The sequence below is a fragment of the Zalophus californianus genome, chromosome 7, assembly GCF_009762305.2.
Source record: "Zalophus californianus isolate mZalCal1 chromosome 7, mZalCal1.pri.v2, whole genome shotgun sequence".
Classification (NCBI taxonomy): Eukaryota; Metazoa; Chordata; class Mammalia; order Carnivora; family Otariidae; genus Zalophus; species Zalophus californianus.
This window is the reverse complement of record NC_045601.1, coordinates 101,477,138-101,502,653: the sequence shown is the minus strand read 5'-3', so window position 1 is coordinate 101,502,653 and position 25,516 is coordinate 101,477,138. Positions and strand designations below refer to the sequence as shown.

At 36.6% G+C, this 25,516-nt stretch overlaps 1 protein-coding gene across 1 annotated transcript in view; it reads right to left on the bottom strand.

Moving 5' to 3' along the window:
• Positions 1–8,748: 8,748 nt before the first annotated feature.
• The window catches only part of LOC113927951 (cysteine-rich secretory protein 2-like), a 50,835-nt gene continuing 34,067 nt past the window's right edge, over positions 8,749–25,516 (bottom strand). The window contains exons 3-9 of the mRNA XM_035728578.1: positions 25,339–25,409; positions 21,979–22,095; positions 21,051–21,138; positions 16,435–16,580; positions 15,917–16,014; positions 13,298–13,386; positions 8,749–8,992 (exon numbers count right to left, since the gene is read on the bottom strand). Coding sequence (XP_035584471.1) covers positions 8,865–8,992; positions 13,298–13,386; positions 15,917–16,014; positions 16,435–16,580; positions 21,051–21,138; positions 21,979–22,095; positions 25,339–25,409 — 737 coding nt within the window. The 3' untranslated portion in view covers positions 8,749–8,864. The remainder of the gene's footprint in view (positions 8,993–13,297; positions 13,387–15,916; positions 16,015–16,434; positions 16,581–21,050; positions 21,139–21,978; positions 22,096–25,338; positions 25,410–25,516) is intronic.

Here is a 25,516-nt window from a genome sequence, read left to right as displayed (position 1 = left end):
TTTTTTGGGGGGAGTTTTTTGCTTACTGATTCAATTGCATTGCTGGTTATTGGTCTGTTCAAATTTTCTATTTCTTCTGACTTTAGTTTTGGTAAGTTATGTGTTTCTAGGAACTTAGCAATTCCTCACAGGTTGTACAATTTGTTGGCGTATAGATTTTCATAATATTTTGTTACAATTATTTGTATTTCTGTGGTATTGGTTGTTCTTTCTCCTCTTTCGTTAGTGTTTTTTTTTAAGATTTTATTTATTTATTTATTTATTTGAGAGAGAGAGAATGAGAGAAAGAGAGAGCATGAAAGGGGAAGGGTCAGAGGGAGAAGCAGACTCCCCACTGAGCAGGGAGCCTGATGCGGGACTTGATCCTGGGACTCCAGGATCATGACCTGAGCTGAAAGCAGTCACTCAACGGACTGAGCCACCCAGGAGCCCCTTTTGTTAGTGGTTTTATTTATTTGGGTCCTCCCTGTGTTTTTGGTAAGTCTGGCTAGAGGTTTATCAATTTTGTTGATTTTTTTCAAAAAAACCACTTCCTAGTTTCATTGATCTATTTAATTGTTTTTCTAGTTTCTCTATCATTTATTTCTGCTCTAATCTTTATTATTTTCTTCCTTCTGCTGGTTTTGGGTTTTTTTGTTCTTCTTTATCTAGTTCCTTTAGGTGTAAGCTTATGTTGTTTATTTGAAATTTGTCTTGCTTCTTCTTGAGATAGGCTTGTATTCCTATACATTTCCTTCTTAGCAGCACTTGTGCTGCATCCCAAAGATTTTGGACCAGGTGTTTTCATTTGTTTGTTTGTTTCAATGTACTTTTTGATTTCTTCTTTGATTTCTTGGCTTACCCATTCATTGTTTAGTAGCATGTTATTTAACCTCCATGTACTTGTGGATTTTCCAGATTTTTTTCTTGTGGTTGATTTCTAGTTTAATGATGTTGTGGTCAGAAAAGACATATGTTATGAGTTTGGTCTTTTTGAAATTGTTGAAACATGTTTTGGCTTAATATGTAATCTATTCTGAAAAATCTTCCATCTACACTTGAGAAGAATATGTATTCTGGTGTTTTCGGATGGAATGTTTTGAATATATCTGTTAAATCCATCTGGCCCAGTTTGTCATTCAAAGCCACCCTTTCCCGGTTGATTTTCTGCTTGGATGATCTGTCTATCAATGTAAGTGGGGTGTAATCGTCCCCTACTATTATTGTACTACTACCAACTAGTTCCTTTATGTTTGTTATTAACTATTTTATGCATGTGGGTCTTCCATGTTTGGTGCATCAATATTTACAATTGTTATATCCTTTTGTTGGATTGTCCCCTTTATTATTATATAGGGTCCTTTGTCTTTTGTTGCACTCTTTGTTTAAAAGTCTATTTTGGAAGAAAGGCAAGATGGCAGGAGAGTAGGGCAGGACCTTGTTTCATTTGGTCCCTTGAATTTAGCTAGGTAACTATCAAATCATTCTGAACACCCATGAATTCAACCTGAGATGTAAGAAAAAAATATCTAGAACAGTACAAGTATTAAAGCGACCACTTTTTGCAATGTAGGAGGTGCAGGGAAGTGAATCTGAGGGGATATATCAGAAGATAAGCTGTGGGGAGAGGGAGCCTCCATAAGCTGGCACTGGAAAGTGATATAGCCCTGGAACTCAAAATCAGAACCCTCAGAAATCTGCTCCAGTGAGAGACATTCTTGCCTGAAAGGTGCTTAGGTGGTGAAATGGAGCAGTATTCTAGGTGGGACAGTGTGGTCTCAGGATCCCTGGCATCACAGAAAGAATGAGTGTGCCTGGGCCGGTGGGGTTCCCAAAGATTAAAGCAGGAAACTGGTTATGGTTAGTGAACCTGGGAAGGGGAGGTCTCAGCTCAGTTCACCATAAACCATGAGCTGGGGTAATCAGGTGACCGCTCTCTATGTGGGGACCTAGTGGAGGACAGGAATGTGGGGACCCTCCACCTTCCCCTGGGAGGCACGGAGCAGTTGGATGCACCACCAGGAGACAGTTCTCAGCGTGTGCAAAAAACAGGAATGTGGTGACTCTCTGCCTTCCCCTGGGAGGGGTGGAGTGAGTGTACACAGGAGTCAGCAGAATTTGGCAGACACAAAAGTGAAGACTGCTTATCCCCGAGGGTTTGCTGAAGAGAAGGGACTGCAATCTTTTGGCTCTGGGGCTGGAGATTGGGGGTGCGGCCATTTTAATATTGATCCTCTAAAGAGATGCTGCAAAAAGCCTTCAGGGAACAAAATCCACACAGAGCAACCAGAAAGAGTTTACACTGAGCCTGGCTGCCTAGCAACAGTGGTGCAACTCTGCCCAGGCAAAGATGCCTGAAAATCAGCACAGCAGGCCCCTTCTCCAAAAGAGCAACTGGAAGAACAGGGGAACAGCAAATTTATGGACCTCAAAGGACTGAAGATCTCCAGTGTTATGGGAAAATAGTATATGGAATACAAGGTTTTTTCTCATGATTCATTTATCTTTCAGTTTAAAATTTTCCATTTCTCTTTTTCCCCTTTACAACTAGTTTCTTACTTTATCAACTCTTTGTTTTTAAGTCTTTTTTTACCTATCATTTTTACATTTACATTTTATAGATATATTCTTCATTTTTGGCTTCCTTTCACTCTATTCTATCTTAGTTTTGTGTAAGTTTTGCTTTCTTTATAAACCAACACCAAGAAAATACAATTTTAAGAACATGTATGAGCAACTATATGCCAACAAATTAGGCAATCTGGAAGAAATGGATGCATGCCTGGAAACTTATAAACTACTAAAAATGAAAGAGGAGGAAATAGAATATCTGAACAGACTCATAACCAGTAAGGAAAGTGAAGCAATAATCAAAAACCTCCCAAAACACAAGAACCCAGGGCCAGATGGCTTCCCAAGGGAATTCTACCAAACATTTAAAGAAATAATACCTATTCTGCTGAAGCTGTTTCAAAAAATAGAAATGGAAGGAAAAATTCCAAACCCGTTCCATGAGGTCAGCATTATCTTGATCCCAAAACCAGACGGACCCCATCAAAAAGAATTACAAACTAATATCCCTGATGAACATGGATGCCAAAATACTCACCAAGAGAGTAGCCAATAGGATCCAACAGTACATTAAGAGGATTATTCCCCACACAAGTGGGATTTATTCCTGGGCTGCAAGGGTGGTTCAACATTCACAGATCAATCAGTGTGATACATCACATTAATAAAAGAAAGGACGAGAACCATATGATCCTCTCAACTGATGCAGAAAAAGCATTTGACAAAATACAGCATCCTTTCCTGATTAAAACTCTCCACAGTGTAGGGATAGAGGGAACATACCTTAATAACATAAAAGCCATCTACAAAAAGCCCACAGAGAATATCATACTCAATGGGCAAAAACTGACAGCTTTTCCCCTAAGATCAGGAATACGACAGGGATGCCATGTCCACTCTCACCACTGTTGTTCAACATAGTACTAGAAGTCCTACCCTCAGCAATCAGACAACAAAAAGAAATAAAAGGCATCCAAATTGGCAAAGAAGAAGTCAATCTCTCACTCTTCACTGATAATGTGATACTTTATGTGGAATATCTAAAAAACTCCACCCCAAAATTGCCAGAACTCATACAGGAATTCAGCAAAGTGGGAGGATATAACATCAATGCACAGAAATCAGTTGCATTTTTATACACTAACAATGAAACAGAAGAAAGAGAAATTCAGGAATTGATCCTGCTTACAATTGCACCAAAAAACCATAAGACATAAAAACCATAAGACACCCAGGAATAAACCCCGAAGAGGTAAAGTTTCTGTACTCTAAAAACTACAGAAACATTAATGAAAGAAACTGAGACAGACACAAAGACATGGAAAAACATCCCATGCTCATTTATTGGAAGAACAAATATTGTTAAAATGTCTATGCTACCCAGAGCAATCTACACTTTCAATGGAATCTCTATGAAAATACCATCAAAATAGGCTGGGTCCTGGGATATAGCCCCACATCAGACTCCCTGTTCAGGGGGAGCCTGATTCTCCTTCTCCCTCTGCCACTCCTGCTCTCTCTGTGTCAAATAAATAAATAAATAATTTTTAAGGCTATTTTGTTTAATATAAGTATTGCTATCCTGGCTTTCTTTTGACATCCATTTGCATGATAAATGTTTCTCTATCTCCTCACTTTCAATCTGCATGTATCTTAGGTCTGAAATCAGTCTCTTGTAGGCAGCATACAGATGGGTGGTGGGGTTTTTTTTGTGCACTTTGTCATCCTAAGTCTTTTGATTGGAGAGTTTCGTCCATTTACATTCAACGTAATTATTGATATATATGCATTGATTGCCACTTTGATAGTTGTTTTGTGTTTTTATCTATATATTTTCTCTGATCCTTTCTTCTCTTTCTCTCCTGTTTTGTTGGCTTTCTTTAGTGATATACTTGGATTCCTTTCTCTTTATTTTTTGCATAGCTATTAATGGTTTTTGATTTGTGGTTAACATTAGGTTTGTATATAACATCTTCTAAATATATCAGTCTATATTAAGTCTATATTAAGTTGATGGTTGCTTAAGTTCAAACCCATTTTTACTCCTCTCCTCCCCATGTTTTAGGTATATGGTGTCATATGTTATATCCTTTTATTTTATGAATGACTGATTTTTACTGAAAAACTTATTTTTTACTGCTTTTGTATTTCTTACTTTGCATACTCTCACTTATGATCTTTCTTTTCCACTCAGAGTCTCCCTGAATATTTCTTGTAGGACTGGTTTAGTGGTCATGAACTCCTTTTGCTTTTGTTCATCTGAGAAACTCTTTATCTCTCCTACTATTCTGAATGATAGTCTTTCTGGATAGAATATCCAGATTTTTTCCTTTCAGCACTTTGAATATATCATGCCTTTCCCTAATGGCCGGCAAAGTTCCTGCTGAAAAATCCCCTGAGAGTCTTATGGGGTTTCCCTTGTATATAACTACCTTCTTTTCTCTTGCTGCTTTTAATTCTTTTTCTTTATCACTACTTTTTCCATTTTAATTAATATGTGTCTTGTTGTGGACCTCCTTGGGTTGAATTTTGGGGGGAATCTGTGCCTCCTGGTTCTGGATATCTGTTCCTTCCTCAGATTAGGGAAGCGTTCAGCTATTATTTCTTCAAATAAATTTTCTGCCCCCTTTTCTCTCTCTTCATCTTCTGAGATCCCTATATAATGCAAATGTTATGCTTGATGGAGTTGCAGAGTTGCAACCTTCCCAGAGATTAGGGAAAACTAATCTCAATTTGTATAATTTTCTTTACTCTCCTTTGCCTGTCTTGGTTGCTTTCCACTAGTCTGTCTTTCAGTTCATTAATTTGTTCATCTGCTTCATCTAGCCTGCTATTTTTTCCATCGTGTATAGTTTTAATTTCATTTATTTGTTCTTGATCCCTGATTGGTTCTTTTTTATCTTTGTGTTAAGGATCTCACTGATGCTTTCTACTCTTTTCTCAAGCCTAGTGAGTATTTTTATGATTATTACTTTAAATTCTCCATCAGGCATATTATATCTGTTTTGCTTAGGTTTCTTGCTGTGGTTTGGTCGTATTCCATTCATTTGGGGTTTATTTCTGTGTCTCTTCATTTTGTCTAACTCTCTGTGTCTGTTTCTCTGTGTTAGGAAAGTTAGCTACTTCTCTTCTCTTAACAATAATAGCCTTATGAAGTAGAGATCCTTGCATTGCAGTTTGCCCTATCCCCCAAGGCCTGGTGCCTCAGAGAGTGTCTCCTACATGTGTTGCATGTGTTCTGCTGTTGAGTCTTGGCTTCTTTTTCCTTCAGTCCAGTTGTCTGCAGAGATCCTCTTTGGCTATTATGACAGTGTTTTGTCCCCAAAAGGGGTGAGGTGTGTTTTAACAAGGTGTGCAGTGGTTTGCTTGTGAAAAGAGACTTGCCCGCACTCTAGTGGGAACTGAGGTCCAGCAAAACTGCTCGTTCCATGCAGTATCTGCGTGGGCTGTTTGTTGTGCTGTCTGTTTAAGGCCAAAGACTCAGCTTCCTACCTCCAGACTCTACCAAAGCCAGAACGCACTGATTTTTAAGATGCCACAATTTAGGTACTGCTGGTAGTAAGAGTTCATGAAATTCAGCCCCTCTTGATTTCAAAGGCAAATATTATGGAGATTTGTCCTCCCTTTTCATGGCCTTCCCAGTGTGAAATCTGTTTTTTCCCTTTCTTCATGCTACCAGCTCCCTCTCCATTGTGGCCAGCCATGGCCCATTTCATTCCCAAACCATGTCTTCACACGTCTTACCTTCTTTCACATGGTTTCTTCTTTAATTGTGGAGTTTGTTCTGCCAATCTTTGAATCATTTTCTGGGTTATTTACACTGATGGGCGTGTTATTTAGTTGTTTTTGTGGGATAAGCCAAGCTTAGGCTCCTCCTACTTTGCCATGGTCCCCCAAGTTTACATGCAGGCAGTCCATTGGGGAGCAAGATTGGAATCTAGGCCTCTGAATACTTACCCAGTGCCCTTTTCCACCCTAAACATTTTTCTTTTCTTTTCTTTTTCTTTTCTTTTTTTTTTTACTGCATTGGCAGTATACTAAAAATGTGAACAAAGTGGTGGAAACTGTTAGTTTTGCTTTATTCCTGAGAGGGGATTCCAGATTGGAAAAATACTATAATACTGTTTTCCTTGATAACATAAAGAGAAAACATTCTTTCACTACTAAGTAAAAGGTTAGCTGGAGAATTTTGTAAAATATTTCTTATTAAAATGAAGACGTTACTTTCTATTCCTAGTTTTCTGAAAATTGTTTTCATTACAGGTGTTGAATTTTGTCAAGTGCATTTGTTTGGTATCTTTTGTGATGATCACATGATATCTTTATTTTGATATGGTATATGACATTAATTGATTTTTGAATATTGAAACATTTAATTCCTACAGTAACCTCACTTTGTCATGGTGTATAATCTTTTTATATGTTGCATCTATGTTCATGAGAAATAACAGTCTAGTTTCCTTTTCTTGTGATATTTTTATCTGGCTATGGCATAAGTTAATGCTACCCTTAGCTGGGAAATAGTTCTCCATTTTCTGTCATGACATAAACAAATATTATCCTGAAATTGCACAATATGCATTGTATATTTAAGGTACATCCACCCATAATCTAGTGAAATTTAACTCAAACTCTCTTCTAGTCAATAGTCTCTTAACTGGTTTCTTGCTTGCATTCTTGTTCTCTTACAATTTATACCTCATCATATCACGATCTTCTTTAATATATTCTCATGGCTTGTTATCCTACTTATAACAATATCCCAATTCTTTATGTGCCCTAGAGCACACCATGTGACTAAGTTTCTGCCTAACTCTCTGGTCTCCTTCAAAATGATCTTTTCCTTGCTCATTCTGCTCCAGTCATTCTATGTTTCTTGCTTTTCCTCAAATATGCCAACTTTATTCCTACCTCAACAGCTTTGTACTCACTGTTCTGTCTCTCTTGTTAATCACCCTATTTCAAAGTCCCTAATTAAATACCTGAGACATTTTTCAATAAATATTTGTTGAATGCAGGAATGAATTGCATTACATTGTGAAGATTATTATGAAAGAAAATACAAGGAGCTATGAGAGAATGGGGGGAGTTCTTCATATTAAATGCTCAAAGGAATCTCTTGGATAAAACGGCATTTAATATTGAAGGAGTCATTCTAGCAAATAATAGAAGGATGACTCTTCCAGACAGAGCTAATAGCAAACACAAATGCCCTTAGATAAGGAAAACTTGAGGAACTTGAGAGAATTTAATAAAATCATTGATCATTATTGGAGCATAAGAAATAAAAGAAAGTGGAATGAAGTGAGATTAGAAAGGAGAGTATAAAAAATCATTTAACTTCTTGCAGATCAGTTTAAGAGTGTGAATATTATCTGAGTACTTAAGAAGTCTATGGAAAGGTTTTGAAAGTAGACTGGATAAGAAATCTTTCTCTTTAGAAGTTAAGGAATGTGCTGCAAAAATAGCATCCAGGAGCTGCATTGGTGGTCTTGAACCTCTCCTTGCTTTCCCTTTACCCTATGACTATATCTATCTTTGAAACAATTTGTGAATCTTGACACTGGATAAGGATGTGAGACTAATATGACAGTCCAGTAACTGATATATCTGAAAGGTCCATGAGAAAGATAAAGCAAACATTTAGCAATGGAATAGAGGAATTGACACTGGGTGGGGGACTGGCTGAGAAAGAATAACCAGAGAATCAGGAGAAAAATTTTCCAAACATTATAGAGCTAAGAAAAAAAAAAGGTGTTGTTGTTGTTTTTTAAAATGCATCTTTTATTTGGAAGTATTTTTAGATTTACAGAAATTTTGCTAAGATAGTACAGAGAATTCCCATACACCCTTCACCCAGCTTTAGTTTCCCCTAATGTTATCACCTTGCATTATTCTGGTACATTTGTCAAGACTAAGAAATGGATGTTACTATCAAAAACAATTCAGATTCTATTCAGATTTCACCACTTTTTCCACTAATGACCTTTTTGTGTTCAAAGATCTGACGCAGGAGACCACATTCCATTTAGTTCTCATGTTTTCTTAGTCTTTTCTGGTCCATAATGCTTTCTCAGAGTTTCCTTATTGCTCATGATTTTTACGTGAGCAACAGATAATCATAGATTATGTTATTTTTTAATCCTTTGTATGAAAGAGATTTCTATAAAATAAAAAGTAGATCCAAGAGAAAAAGACTCATTATTTGCAATAAAATTTATAGCTAACATGCTTACAACATCTGTGCTAATGTCAAATCTAAGTAGATGATGTGGTCCTTCTTCACTTAGCCCTGCTCAGTCTATATTGGGCCTTTAATAAATTTTGTCTTCACAGTCACAGGAAGCTTTGCAATTTGTCTCGACAAAATTATGGCTACAGGTATAGTTTTTCTTCAAAGCATTACAGTTAGAATAACCATCTTCATATTCACAACTATTGGCTGGAATAAAAACAAAGAAATTAGTCACTTCATTATCGTTTTCCTCCATAGCAGCAGTGCAAACAATAAATTCAATGTAAGTGGGGAGAAGACAATTGAGCAAAGAAGTTGGTATCACATTATGATACAAAGTGACACATTAATCCATCATTTCTTTTAAAATTTGAGCTTTTTGGAATGTTTCTAAAGTGAATTGACCTATTTTCTTCCCTCAGAAAATAAAATAAGCTTAAATGAGTCTCTCTACAATTACAGTGTCCAAATTTTAGCCTCTAGCCATGTGATTGTTTAAATTTAAACTTAAATTAATTAAAATTACATAACATTAAAAAATAAATTTTCAGGTCATTGGTGGTACTTGTTACATTCCAAATGCTCAATAACCAGTCTATCTAGGAGCTACTTTACAGGACAGTGCAAATATTGAACATTTCCATTATTGAAAAAATTTATATTAGACATTATTGCTCTATCCAGATTCTAGTGCCACTAGTTTTTCTTTCAAGAGTAAGAAATCATTATGAGAAGATATGGATGTAAAAACAAAAGGGAATTGCACTATGATTATCAGACATTTCTACTTTGAATTTCCCCAGTGGCCACAAACTCAATAACTCTCAAACTAAATTCATCATTTTACCTCCAAGTGTGGCATTTCTTTGGAGTTACTCCCCAACTCCCAACTCAATTCCCCCAGGATAAGAGAAATTAAACTCCTACCTACTAAATAATTCAAATCAGGAACTGGGAATCAACATGAACTCATTGCTCTCTACTTTTTATCAGCATTTACCAAGTGCAAGTAACAAACACTGGTTTTACTACTTCCTACCTATTGCTCCTTACTGTCCATTTCTCTTCATTCATTTTGTCAGAATTCAGTAAAAACATTCATTTGTTTTTCAAACCCATGTTTTCAACAGTCTCCAAGCTGGCTTGCATCCACTTGTTTCTCCACACTACTGCCAGATCTTTATAAAACAATTCTGATCTCATCACTCTTCTGTGTAAAAATCTTTCAATTGGTTGCTTATTGCTAACAGGGTAAATTCCAAATCCCTTAACAAATAGTATTCAGCAGAGGAGAAAAATTTTTTTTCTTTAATGGATGTGTAGCTTTGATATCATTCAATATTCTGAATTAGAGCTATGCAATTCACTCAGAAAGAATGGTACAGTTCAATCTAGTGAATGCATTTGGAAAGGTAAAAATTTTTGTTAGTGGTTAGCTGTTTGTTCATAATAATTTTAATAACATATCGCATCTAAACAAAAGTACCAACTCTTTGTATTTATATCCATAACAATACTAAACATGAGATATTATATGACACTAAATTTAATCCTTTTTCTAAAATATTTTGAGACTTCTGTGAGCTAATAATGTTATATGCAGATTTGACTGACATTTTAAAAGTATGTAAAAATTACTAGCAAACACAAGTGTGAGTGGTTATTAAATTAAATTTGATTATTCTAAACATACTATGGGGAAAATGAAGAATTTAGTATGATGAACTCATTGATATATAAAGATTATTTGGTGTCTGAACTGAACTGTGTCTGTGTTCTCACACTTTTATATTTTGTACATATTTTCTCTTTATAAAATGCCACTTTTGATGTAATTGCATTAACTTCAATAGGAAAAGTATTTAATTACAATGAATTATTTCCACAGAAACATTTTTATATATGCCAATATGTAACAAGTCCATATACATTGATGGTAGATGTTTCTTTAGGTTACACATGGTAATGGGGTTTTCACTGCAAATAATACATAGATACTGTGTAAAATTTTTTATCAAACACACTCTATTGAATACTTTTATTTTTGTCTTTTGCATGAAGGCATTGCTTAAGTTGGTTACAATCAGAAGATTTCCTAATTCTTAAAAAAAAAAAAAAGGAGTCTATGGCTTTTATGAAATTGAGGTATGTTCCCTCTATCTTACACTGCAGAGAGTTTTTATCAAGAAATGATGCTGTATTTTGTCAAATGCTTTTTCTGCATCTACTGAGAGGATCATATAGTTTTTAACTTTTCTTTCATTAATGTGGCATATCACATTGATTGATGTGCAGATGTTGAACCACCCTTGCAGCCAAAGAATAAATCCCACTTGGTCGTGGTGAATAATCCTTTTAATGTACTGTTGGATGCTATTAGCTAGTGCCTTGGTGAGAATTTGCATCCATGTTCTTCAGACGATGTTCTATGTAGAAAACCCAAAAGACGCCACCAAAAAATTGTTAGAACTGATACAGGAATTCAGCAAAGTGGCAGGATATAAAATCAGTGCACAGAAATCAGCCCTATTTCTAAACACTAACATTGAGTCAGAAGAAAGCGAAATCAAGGAATTCATCCCATTTACAATTGGACCAAAAAACCACAAGACATCTAGGAATAAACCTAACCAAAAAGAGAAAACTCTGTACTCTGAAAACTATAGAACACTTATGAAAGAAATTGAGGAAGACACAAAGACATGGAAAAACATTCCATGCACATAGATTGGAAGAACAAATACTGCTAAAATATCTATACTACCCAAAGCAATCTACACTTTCAATGCAATCCCTATCAAAGTGCCATCAACATTGTTCACAGAGTTGGAACAAATAAATCTTAAAATTTGTATGGAGCCAGAAAAGACTCCAAATAGCCAAAAGTATGTTGAAAAAGAAAAGCCAAGCTGGTGGCATCACAGTGCCAAACTTCAAGCTTTATTACAAAGCTGTAGTCTTCAAGACAGTATGGTACTGGCACAAAAACAGACACATAGATCAGTGGAACAGAATAGAGACCCCAGAAATGGACCCTCAACTCTATGGTCAACTAATCTTTGACAAAGCAGAAAAGAATATCCAATGGAAAAAAGTTTCTTCAAAAAATGATGTTGGGAAAATTTGATATCCACATGCAGAAGAATGAAACTGGACCACTCTTCCACCATATACACAAGAAATAAACTCAAAATGGATGAAAGACCTCAATGTGAGACAGTAATCCATCAAAATCCTAGAGCAGAACATAGGCAACAATCTCTTTGACCTCGGCCACAGCAACTTCCTGCTAAACACATCTCCAAGGCCAAAAGAAACAAAAGCAAAAATGAAATATTGGGACTTCATCAAGATCAAAAGCTTTTGCACAGCAAAGGAAACAGTCAACAAAACCAAAAGGCAACCTATGGAATGGGAGAAGATATTTGCAAATGCCTTATCAGGTAAAGGGCCAGTATCAAAATCTAAAAGGAACTTATCAAACTCAACACCTCAAACCCAAAAAATCCAGTCAAGAAATGGGCAGAACACATGAACAGATATTTCTCCAAAGAAGACATAGAAATGGCCAACAGACATATGAAAAAAATGTTCCATATCACTTGGCATCAGGGAAACACAAATCAAAACTACAATGAGATACCACCTCACACGGGTCAGAATGGCTAGAATGAATCTCAGGAAACAGCAGATGTTGGTGAGGATGCAGAGAAAAGGGAAACTTCTTACATTATTGGTGGGAATGCAAACTGGTACAGCCACTCCAGAAAACAATATGGAGATTCCTCAAAAAGTTAAAAAGAGAGCTACCCTATGACCTAACAATTACACTGCTAGGTATTTATCCAAAGGATACAAACATATTGATTCAATGGGGCACATGCACCCCAATGTTTATAGCAGCAATATCCACAATAGCCAAAATATGTAAAGAGCCCAGATGTCCATCGACAGATGAACTAATAAAGAAGATACACACACACACACACACACACAAACACACACACACACACATCACTCAGCCATCAAAAAGAATGAAATCTTGCCATTGCAACAACATGGTTGGAACCAGAGGGTATTAGGCTAAGTGAGATAAGCCAGTCAGAGAAAGACAAACACCATATGATTTCACTCATACAGAATTTAAGAAACAAACAGAAGAACATAGGGGAAAAGAAGGGGAAATAAAATAAGTTGAAAACAGAGAGGGAGGCAAACCATAAGAGATGCTGAACTCTAGGAAACAAACTGGGGGTTGCTGGAGGGTAGGTGGGTAGGGGGATGGGGTAACCGGGTGATGGGCATTAAGGAGGGCACTTGATGGAATGAGCACTGGGTGTTATATGCAACTGATGAATTGCTAAATTCCACCCCTGAAGCTAATAATGAAATATATGTTAATTAAATTGAATTTAAATAAATAATTTTTAAAAATAAAAGATACTCATAAAGGAAAAAAAAAGCCAGATCATTCTATTATATATACTAGCAAATTAACGACTTCAAACTTACTGCATAGTCCATCGTCACAGTGATAAAGGCAGCTGGCACAAGGTTCTCCTTTTAGGTAAGGGGTATGAATCCTGCTAAGCAGATTGCCACTGAAATTTGAAAAAAAAATGTCAAACATTTTTCATTTTTCAGTTTAGTTTATGTTCCCAGGGTAGCATCTATCACCATATATACCTGAATATTTGGTAAATGTTTTTCATCATGTCAAATAACTGGAAAACTAAAATTCCCAAAATGTACGCAGATATCAATGTAAAGAAAATAACATACATGTGCACTCAATTCCTTGACCATAATTTCACAGCCTGAGCAATTGAAATGGGATTAATAAGGTCTAAAATATTCAGAATACATTTCAACATGACAACATTCTTTCTCCCCCAAAAGACTTGGTCAAATTGCTAAAGTAGTATACTCTAAGGTGCTGGTTAGTGATAAAACATATCCCTTAGAGAGACTGTACAAGTTACCGGGAGACAAAGGGTTGCAGTATGGAAATGCTTAAAGTTACATATAATTTTATATCTCCCTCTCTCAAATAAATAAATAAGACCTTTAAAAAAAGATGGAAGTAATGATTTTTAAAGTAGTTTTTGGTGTATATTTTTGGGAGTAGGGGTGCTTAAAAGGTTTTTGAATGTCTAGAGGCTTTGTGTGTGAGATTTTAATATTTACAAAATGGGAATGTTAAAAAAACAGTTTTATTAACACTAATCGCTAAGGTATACTGGTCTTACAGTAACTAGCCTACATCTCATTGATGAATATTACTCAAGAGAGTCAAAGTCTCAATTGTACCAAGTGGGCCAAAAACACAATGCCATGCCTCTGAATCTCATTCTCTGCACAGAATATAACTGACATGTGTGAGTCCCTGGAAAAATGTGAAATAGACACAAACATGTTCTGGAAGTTTTCTTGCCCCTGCTTTCCCTCATTTTTCACTCCAAAACTCTCACTTCAGATGCCTGGCTCCAGAACCTCCCCTCTTACAGCCAGCCAGTGAGTTTGGATGCATTCTCCTAGGACCTTTCAATTCTTTCAATTCAATTCTTTCAATTCAACTAACTAAACCCTAAGAAGTGCTTGCAGGAAAATGACATTGGAGGTCATACTTCTCACCCTGGAGATCCATACGCTCAGGTTATCTACAATCTCAAAATAAATCCTCTAGGAGCCTTGGTTCTAGGGGTGCCCCCGTCTCCAGGGGCAAGAAACTTCACACATTAAAAGAAAGCAAGGTTAACAGATAAGTTGAGATTAGATCTTCAGTATATCCACAGAATTTATTGTAGGTAAATTCAAACATAATCCTTGATGAAAGAACATATTTCCTGCTACTGGTCAAGACCTTAAAGGATGGTTCATTATGGAGATTTTGTGAAAACTTCTGAAAAGCAAAGACTGAAGATGTTCTTTTCTGGATTCTGAAGTACATTAAAAAATCTCTTGAAAAATCTTTGAGACACAAAAGAATGAAACATCTGTGATGGTAACAATGTAGGTAGTTGTTTAGATAAGCAGGGCAAGGAACTTTTTAGCAGGCAGAGCTGAAATCGCAATCTGCCATCCCCTACTTGCCAGTCCACTACCAACCCTTGCTTAACCGTCAAGCTGCCACCCTCCTAAAGTGTCAAGTTGATGAGAACTTATGATATCAAATCTAAAGAAATGCATACTGCCCAGGCTCATGGAATAGCTGTGAGCTGAATGGAAAGGCGACTGAAAGAAAAGATGTCACGCTGTAACTGAGGAAAGAGAGTTTCAGATTTTATACTTGGATTTGAGAACTTGGTCTCTTCCTTGATAAGTTGAATGTATCTCAACTTAAAAGGCATTTCCAAAGATTTATTCCTTCTAGATGACCTAGATGATACTATGCTAAGTAAAATAAGTTAGACAGAAAAAGACAGATACCATATGATATCACTTATATAGGGATTCTAAAAAACAAACAAAAAAAAATAAATAAAAAGCAGAAACAGACCATAAGTACAAGAACAAAGTGATGTTTGCCAGAGGGGTGGCAATGGGGGGTGGGCAAAATAGTTGAAGGGGAGTGGGAGGTACAGGTTTCCTGTTATAGAATGAATAAGTCATGGGGATAAAAAGTACAGCACAGGGACTATAGTCAATAGTATTGTAATAGTTATAATAGCATGGGGTGCCTGGGTGGCTCAGGCAGTTAAGCGTCTGCCTTTGGCTCAGGTCATGATCCCAGGGTCCTGGGATTGAGTCCCACATCGGGCTCCCTGCTCAGTGGGGAGCCTGCTTCTCCCTCTGCCTGCCACTCCTCCTGCTTGTGCTTTCTGACAAATAAATAAATAAAAATCTTTTAAAAAATAAAAAAGTAGTTATAATAGCATTCTATGGTGACTGCTGATGGCTACACATGTGGTGAACATAGCACAAGGTATAGACCTGTCACTATGTCATGCACATAAAACTAAGGTGACATTGTGTATGAACTATGCATCAATTTTAAAAAATGAAAAAAGGATTTATTCCTTCCCTTTACTGAAATATGTTTTATATTCTAATTTGTTTTCTATACAAGAATTTTAAAAATATTAAATTGTATATAGGATTATTGCATGAAACTCTAAAGTATATACTTACGCAGGACAATATTGGCAAACATAGTAGTATTTTAGACTTTCTTGATTGGGGCAATAGGCAATTCCACATCCAACGTGGTAAGAAGAGTACCAAACAACCTACACTTCCAAAAAGGAATATATGAGAGTACATTAAAGAAGAGGGAAAATATTGAAAAAATAGTAATAGCAAATGTAAAACTGAAAAAATGTTACTATTATGGTTTGTAGCCAAGTACCTTTTGAAAACATTTAGTTCAATTATTGAAGCAAATCACAAATTTTAAAATATTAAATCTTAAGTTACCTTCACTATTTTATCCATTTCTAAGTTTGAAAAACTACAGAATATGCTTCCTTACCAAGAGTTTTTCAAATGATGGGAAAAAATGACAGCTCTAGATGAAGTACCACCCAATGCCAGGACTATTACATCTATTCAGGCTCTTACTCAAATTGAACATTGGACTTGGCCATAATTTAGAGATGCTTTCATATTAGAGCATTTGTAGTAGAAGTATTTTCATTTGTTTGTCTTACCTGGGTGTAATGTCCAACAACTGCATCAGAACTCTTAGGTCCTACACCATAGATAAAATTATGGTGTTCCTCATACCAGTTTTGAATTGCATCTGACCAGGAAGCAGGGTAACTTGACATAAAGAGATTCTCACCACATTTTGTACCTAAATAGAAATGGATCATCCTTGAGGAAGCAATAAAACATGCAATGGCAAAAGAAATCAACTATATGGATTCACTCGTATGTAGAATATAAGAAATAGCACAGAGGACATTAGGGGAAGGAAGGGAAAACTGAAAGGGGAAATCAGAGGGGGAGATGAACCAGAAGAGACTATGGACTCCAGGAAACAATCTGAGGGTTTCAGAGGGGAGGGGTCCAAGGGATGGGGTAGCCTGGTGATGGGTATTAAGGAGGGCACATGTTGCAATGAGCACTGGGTGTTATATGCAGATAATGAATCATGGAACACTACATCAAAAACTAATGATGTCTGTATGGTGACTAACATAACATAAAAAAAAAAAGAAATCAACTATATGAACACAAGGATGCTGACCTTCAAACACAGTGCCTATACTTATAACTGTTAATACATAATAAAAGGGCTTCTGTCTTTCTCAGCTCTAAAGCTGAATAGAAGACAGATCTGTCAAGGGACACCAAGGTTGCTTAGTGGGTTAAGAGGCTAACTTTTGATTTCAGCTAGGTCATGGTCTCAGGGTCCTGAGATCAAGCCCTGGTTCAGGCTCCTCACTCAGAAGGGAGTCGCTTGAGGATTTTCTCTTTCTCTTTCTCTCTCCCTCTACCCCTCCTCCTGCTCACACTCTATTTCTCCCTCTAAAATAAATAAATCTTTGTTTTAAAGATTTTATTTATTTATTTGTAAGAAAGAGAGCCCAAGCAGGGGGAACAGCAGACAGACGGAGAAGCAGGTTCCCCTCAGAGCCAGGAGCCAGATGCTGGATTCGATCCCAGGACCCTAGGATCATGACCTGAGCCAAAGGCAGACCCTTAACCAAATGAGCTACCCAGGCATCGCAAAAATAAATAAATCTTAAAAAAAAAAAAAAACAGTCTAGGACATGGAGGTCGGCATCAACATGCAAAACTTTGAATAGGTTAAGAAGACCTTATTATTCAAAAATCCTCTGGAGTTTCAGAGATGCATTCTTTTTCAAGCTAAGTTCTTCACATTGTAATGACTCCTATGCTCAGCTTTGTACTGTAAATTTGCAAAAGGCAGTGACCAACTTTTATTCTTTTTCTCCTCCTCTTGTCCACCCTCACCAGAGATTTTTCACATATCGGACCCTGTCTAAATGTTTATGATTATGATTTTGTGTGAACTTGGAAAAGAGTTCTACAGGCAGTCTATAAGAGCCCCAATTAACAGGCAACTGACATCAGGAGGGATGGCAGATTTCAAAGCTTTTGGATTCTCTCTTAATCACTAAATCAGAATGTCATAAGGCCAACTCTTCCTCCTTTAGAATCAAGCAAGAAGAGCCTTGCTGAAGGTGACATCAACAAGACGGTGGAGTAGGGAGCCCTGGACTCTCCTTCCCCTAACAAACACACTGATCCAGCAACAATTTCCAAAAAATTGCCTTGGTGGGAAATCCAAAACTAATTGAAAGGCTCCTAGACCCTGGTAGAATATGAACCCAGACTCAGTGAAGTCTGTAGGGAAACTGGGACACCCTCTTGCTAGAATGCCTACCCTCAGCACAGTGCCTGCCATATGACCAGGAAAAGGTCCCCTGGCCCCCAACTTCTCCCAGGGGAAGGAAGGAGTTGGTTCTTGTGCCCAGCATCCCAACCTTCCCTATGGAAACTCCCCAGATGGCTGGCTTCTGTCTTGGTAAGTCTCGGAGCTCTGACAGTCAGGCACAGGCTAGCCATCTGTAGGATAATGGAGATGGTGGCTTGAGCTGATAGATACCATATCTCCTCCACTTGGCTCAGCACAGAGCAAGCAAAAGAAAAATCTTAGTTCTCAGCTTCCTCCTGGGAAAGCAAAGAGTTGATCAGTGTGTCCAACGCTCCAATTTCTCCAGCGCTCCCTAAAGAACACACTTCTGTTTTGCTTGTCTTGAAGCTCTGATGGACTTGGCATAGTTACAGTGTTACTTTGTGGGGGAGAACAGAGATGGTGGTTTGGATTGGCAGGTGCCATGGCTCATCTCACCAGCTCAGCACACAGCAAGCAAGCAAATACCATAGCTGCCTGTTTCTCCCTGCAGTGGGAAAAAGTTGAACTGGGCATCCAGTGCCACAAATTTTCCAGATGCTGCCCAGAGGATTGACTTCTGACTTGCCTCTCTGACAATGTTAACAGATCTAGCATAACCAAGATGTGGAGCTGATGAGGATAGAGATTTGGGTTCATAGTTGCCATAGCTTCCCTTCCTAGTTCAGCACAGAGTGAGCAGATAAAAAAACCCGAGCTTCCAGCCTCTTGGCTGGAAGAGAAAGAGTTGGATGGAATGCCCAAAGATCTAGCTCTTTCAGGAGGCTGCCTGAGGAACTGACTACAGATCTTTTCTGACCATGATTTGATTGGACATTCTCCAAAGATGCACAAATGGCCAACGGGTATGTGAAAAGGTGCTCAATGTTGCTAATCACAGGGAAATGCAAATCAAAACTACAGTGAGATATCACCTTATACCTGTCAGGATGTCTATTATGGGGAAAATAAAAAGGACAACAAGTGATGATAAGGATGTGGAGAAACTGGAATCCTGGATACTTTTGTTGGTCATAAAAAATGGGGTAACTGCTGTGGAAAAAAGCATAGAGGTTCCTCAAAAAATTAAAGGTAGAACTACCAAATGATCCAGTAATATCACTTCTGAGGATTTATCCAAACGAATTGAAATCAGGATTTTGAAAAGATATTAGCATTCTTTATATTCATTGAAGCACTCTTCACAGTAGTCTATATAAGGAAACCTAAAATCCATAGACAGAAGAATGGATGAACAAAATGACACACACATATATATACAATGAATGTCATTCATCCTTAAAAAAGAAGGAAATTCTGCAACAGTTGGGTGAGACACTATGGATGAATCTTGAAAACATGATATTAAGTGAAATAATCCAGTCACGGAAAGATAACTACTGCATGATTCCATTATATGAAGTATCTAAAAGAGCCAAATTCATAGAATCAAAGAATAGAACAGTGATAGATAAGGATGGGGGGAAGGAGAAATGGGGAATTACCAATCAATGGGCATAAAGTTTCAGGTAAGCAAGATGAATAAGTTCTAGATGAAAACATTCTGCTATACAACGTTGTACCTAGTCAGTAATATCATACAGTACAGTTAATTATTTGTTAAGGGTGTAAGTCTCACGGAGTGTTCTTACCACAATAAAATAAGTAAGTTGTTGCCCAGAAACTTTTCTCTATCTTTTCAAGCTCTCATTATGAGTTACATTTGGGTACCTTGAAGTATAATGTCTACCTGCTGCTTCAAGAGAGTATAAAATATTCTTGGGTATCTCTTTTAGTATGGAAAAAAGAAACTAAGAATCTAAGAGTAGACTTGCATCTTTAGGACCATTTGTTTTAATCTTCTACTGAATGCAGTCATTCTCTTCATAATTTCATTAACAGAACAGCATCAACAATATGAGTAATAATGTGATGAAATTAAAAGTAAAAATTCATTGCTTTCAAATTGAGCATGCCTATATGTATATTATGGTTGATAACATAAATAAATATTTGATGTAAAGGTTTATGCATAAAACATTTTTCCTTTCATAGTATTTATAATACTTGATAAGGATTCAAAAATTAAAAAATGAACCAACATACCCAAAATATTTATCATGATTTTAAAAATTTAAGTATTTTTAGAGCAAAAGTCCCAAAATTCAGGAAAAAATCACCATAATTTAGTATCTTATGAATACAAAAGAAGAGATATGTAAACTTCAAACAGCTACACAATATCACAAAAAAGAGCAGAGGATTAGAAATAATTAAGCCTGGTTAACTTTCCAGTATATGACACACTTCAGATTGTGTCTTGGGGAAGTCATTCCTTCCCTGCCCTCGTCTTCTCATCTTTAAATCTGGAAATAATGATACATGACCTGTTGCCTCATGAGCTGGTTGAAAGAAAAAATGAAGTATTGCTTCAGATGTCATTTGCATAATGTAAACAATCAACAAGCACAAAATGGTACCTCTAATTCTCTCTCCTTCTACAGATACTTTAATTTGAAAAGAACACCTTAGGGGCGCCTAGATGGCTCAGTTGGTTAAGCATCCAACTCTTGATTTCGGCTCAGGTCATGATCTCAGGGTTGTGAAATCAAGCCCTTTGTAAGGTGTAAGGCTCCACACTGGACATGGAGCCTGCTTGGGATTCTCTCTCTCCCTCTGCCCCACTCCCCACCCCCTTCACCCCCCCCCCCCCGCCCCGGCCGCTCACACACTCTCTCTCTCTAAAATATAAAAATTAAAAAAGTAATAAATAAATAGAGCAGTATAAGCAACAATTTATTCTCGAAGTCTTCTTATAACACCCCAGAATGTTCCATTCTATTTGATTTTTCCAATATTATTTTATTTGTTCATTTATTCAAAAAATACTCATTTACATACTGGTTTTTCGGTCCTCTGGCATGCTGTGTTCTAAAGTGCACTTGTTTGCCCACTTTTGGGCATTTGCTGCTGCTTCTTGGTTCCATTCCTAAATGTCACAAGAAAAAAATACACTTAAAGATTCAACTCCAACAAGCATATGGTTTATAATCTGATTGGTAGATTGAGTTGCACTACTTTAAACTTCTATATAGTATCTGATCATCAGTGCTATGAAAAGACTTTTTGTTACGGGTATATGTGTTTCTGTGTGTGTTTATCTGCTCCAGTGCCAATATCCACATAAAGAGAAGTTCATAAATGATGTGTCTACTGATAGAACTATCTAATACCATATCTGACAGTTTATGATAGTACAGGAACCACACGTAGGATTTTTAGCAATGGGGCTACTCTAAATACTCAAGGTGTGAAGTCTTCGTATTATATTTTCTTAGTAATAAGCAGGCCTAGATTATTCCCAATTCCACTTGCAGCCCATTGCATTCAAATGGAAGATAGTCTAGTGTTTATGAACTATGCTATGGAAAGTGGGCTCGTATTTACCTACAACACTCTTCGGGTCCTGAGTCTGAGCCTCACGTTGTCATAGAGATTACTTAAACAGAATAAAATACATGAGAGAAAGGGACCTCCTTTATTTTAGACTAGGGCAGATAGTGAACAAAAAGTGCAATGGCTTCACCCTTGGTGTGTGAAGATCTGGATTCTAATTTTGCCTTCCTGACTTAAGAGCCCTGCATCCTTGACAGATTATTTAACCATTAAAAATGAAAATTAATTTCTGCATGCCCATAACACAGCTCAAATAAAATAGTGGAATGGAAGCAAAACTTTGTAAGCACAAAGTTCTTAAGAGATGTCAGTTACCAGCTCCCTGCTCTTATCACTGCTGATTCACACCATTAGCTTTTTCACTGCCTCTTACCATCTTTAGCATGTTGCTGGCAGGTGGAGAGACTGATTTCCTTAGTTCATTGTGTTTATTTACAATCTCTTTTTGGACTTGCATTTGAGTGGCTAGCAAAGCAGTAAAGGATGGATCCTAAAGGGAGATAAAATTAGGATTATCTTCTTAACATTTGTTAAAATTGCATTTAAGAGTGAATAAACGAATTTGAGGGAACAAAGATCATTTTAAAGAGCATTCAGTTCAAATCAGTATTAGTTGTTAAGCATTGCCAATGAACCTGAGCCAAAGTTATGACAGATAGGAAAGAAGTAATTTGAAGCTTTGAGAAGGAGAATGAAATTCATGGCATGACAAATTAAAATCTCCTCTGAGGCCACAGATGCCAATTTCTAGTTTCAAGGGAATTCTTACTGTGCCTTTTCTAGCCATATGAGTGATAATATTTTATAACCATAAAGGTACACAATAGAAACATTAGGACATATTCATTCACCTTCAATCAGGCTACAGCAGGTGGGATGAGAGTAGACCTCAAGTTTCACCCTAGACTTTAGGGAAAGTTTGGCCTGATATGGTCTGTATTTAGAGAAATATTGTATTTAAAATGTATCTAGGGAAGGGATGTTCAGGTTCAAAGTGCTTTCAGTGCTCATAAAATTATTCTTTCTATTATGGTAGATGGTATGATCTATTTTATTATATGATCTGATTTCATCGCATCACTGAAAAGGTACTTTTGCAATATTAAAAAATTTCCAAGGCCATTTAGAGGGAACAAAATCATCCAGTTAATGGGCCATTGCTGACTCTGTTCCTTTTTCATAACAGAATAAAGTATTAAATCAGCTGCTGAAATTTTTGGTATATTTTATCATTGTGTGTGTGGCAGTGGGGAGATGTCTACCCTGGAGGTAGAGTACGGTGTGTGAATTGTTCTCATAAGGTCTAAGATATTTGATGACTTAAAATTACACATGAATGTTAGGTTGTATGAACATGACCAAGAGTTTAAAGTCTAAGTCTAAACAGACAGGACCCTTTGTTGATTTTTCCTGACACATTGGGGTAAGTTATTCTCTCCTGTCCCAATACTGAGGTTGCTCAAAGCCCTCCAAATAGTGCCAACTTAGGTTTAACCACATTTATTGCCATTATTAATTTATGCATCCATTCTCCTACTTGCTTTATGTTCCTAAGGACAGGGACTAATAATGAATTTCTTTTCTTTTTTTTAGTGAATTTCACTGTACTCACAGATCTGGTACATTCCCAGCTACTAACACCTAAGCTAGAAAGAATGCACATGTGAACTATTAGCAGTGGTCCACCTCTGCTGTACACTAAGACATAAAATAACATCCTTGGGTATTTCCTATTGACCCTCAAAAACATGCTTAATAGAATTTCATTTCAAAACACATCAAAATTTGGTCCCTGAGAAAGAAGTAATTATTTCCTCCTTCTTATCCTATGTTTTGTAGATACAAATCCTACTGAAAACATGTCTTTGCTGTTTTTTAATGAGTTTCAAGAAAGCTTTTATTAGGTGGCAGGGAATATGAAGAGTGTTGGAGCATAAGATGGATCTAATAAGGTATCTATCTATCCTTCAAGAATTTATTTCAATTCTTTCTCCCTCTTCCTCTGCCCCTCCCTATTTGTGCACTGTCGCTCTCTCTCTAAAATGGTTAAATCAAATCTTAAAAAAGAAATTTATTTTGATAAATTATATGACATGAATAATAATTACAATACCACATGATAACTGAAGTGATAGGTGGATTCTGCTAGATGTATAAAAAACAAGGGGTCAATTCTTACTCAGGTTAGGAAAGCTTTGCAAAAGATGGTCTGGATTGAGGTTATAAAGGATGAATAGTGTTTTCTATTGAGAAGGTGCAGAAAAAACCATACCAGGAAGAAGGTATGTAGAAAATCCGATTAGCAAACATTTACCAGTGCAAAAGAGCAAAATATATCTCTCTTTTAAATAATTTTATAATGAAGACCAGGAGATGGACCAGAGAGATAACTGGGAATTGGAAAGGACCATGAAAAAAAACTTTAGGGGCTCCTGCGTGGCTCAGTTGGTTGTCTGCCTTTGTCTCAGGTAATGATCCTGGGGTCCTAGGATTGATCTCCCTTGCAACTGGGCTCCCTGATCAGCGGGGAGTCTGCTTCTCCCTCTGCTCGCCTCCCCCCGCTGGTGCGCGCTCTCTATCTTTTTCTCTCTCTTGCTCTTTCTCTCAAATAAATAAATAAATTTTTAAAAAAAATCTTAGGAAAGAGATTGGGAAAGCAACAAACTTTTAGAATAAGATTGAGGTGATGAATAAATTGTCTTCAGATTGAAAATTAATTATGGTAACATAATGACTATATTTCTGAATGCCACATGAGTTTTGACCTATTGCCTGAACTCGGATCTGTGGAGTCGTAGCTATTCTTGTATGCTCAGAGTTAAAGGAGAATGTGGAAATAGACAGCAATGACCAAACTTCACATTCAGAGTTTTTCTGATCAGAAGATAGACACCTTATATAGATACCTACCCACCAAACATTTAAGAGAATTGTTGATCCTGTTCTTAGGATTATTAAAGTGAAGCAGCAGATTAGAAATAATTAGAGCATCTTATTCTTTGTATATTAATTGTAAGACCATGAAAAAATCCAAATACTTAATCTCTTTACTAAAGTTTCTTTTTTAATTTAAAAAATAGGTATTATTATTCTTACACATGGACTATGAAAATAAATGTGGTGATGTATGTGAAGAAGTTTTGCTAATTTGAGATTATATAAATATATTGCTAATTTTCTGTGAGGATCACATTGTAATGAATTAAATATAAGGAAATCAGTAAAGATCTTTGGACAGGGTGAGTTTCATTAGCTTTTAAACCTGTAGACTATTGCTGTCAATAGAAATATAATGATAGCATCAAAGGTAATTTTAATTTCTGGGTGGCCACTTTGAAAAAGAAAAAATAAACAAAATAAATTGATATTTATAATATACTTATTTATCTAATAGTTTCAAAATACTATGTTTTCATCATGCAGTCAATATTAAAATTATTAATGAAATATTTTACCTTCCTTTTTTACTAAGTCTTGAATTCTGCTTTGTAATTATGCAGATCTCAATTCTGACCATCTATATTTCCAGTATTCAATACCCTCATGTGGCTAGAGGCTATAATACTGGTCACCACAGCCTTAGACTTAATTGTGTTAACTACTTGAGCAACCAATGAGGACTTTGTGATGTACCAGACTCTCTACTCCTTTTCACTTTTGAAAATTGATCTAATAGATTTCTGTTTATAGGTTCCTTCAGTTGTTCTGAAAATATTTTCTCCCTCCACCATACCTGTCCATTTGCAGGAAAGAATGGAAGCAACACAAAAGCCAGGAAAAGCAACTCCAGGAATAAGGCCATTTCTGGGAAAACAAAACACAGGGAAAAAAGACCTGCATTGGATTGTTTAGTGTATGAACTTCTGAGGAATACAGGAGGAAAAATAAAACAAAACAATGTAGTAATCTCA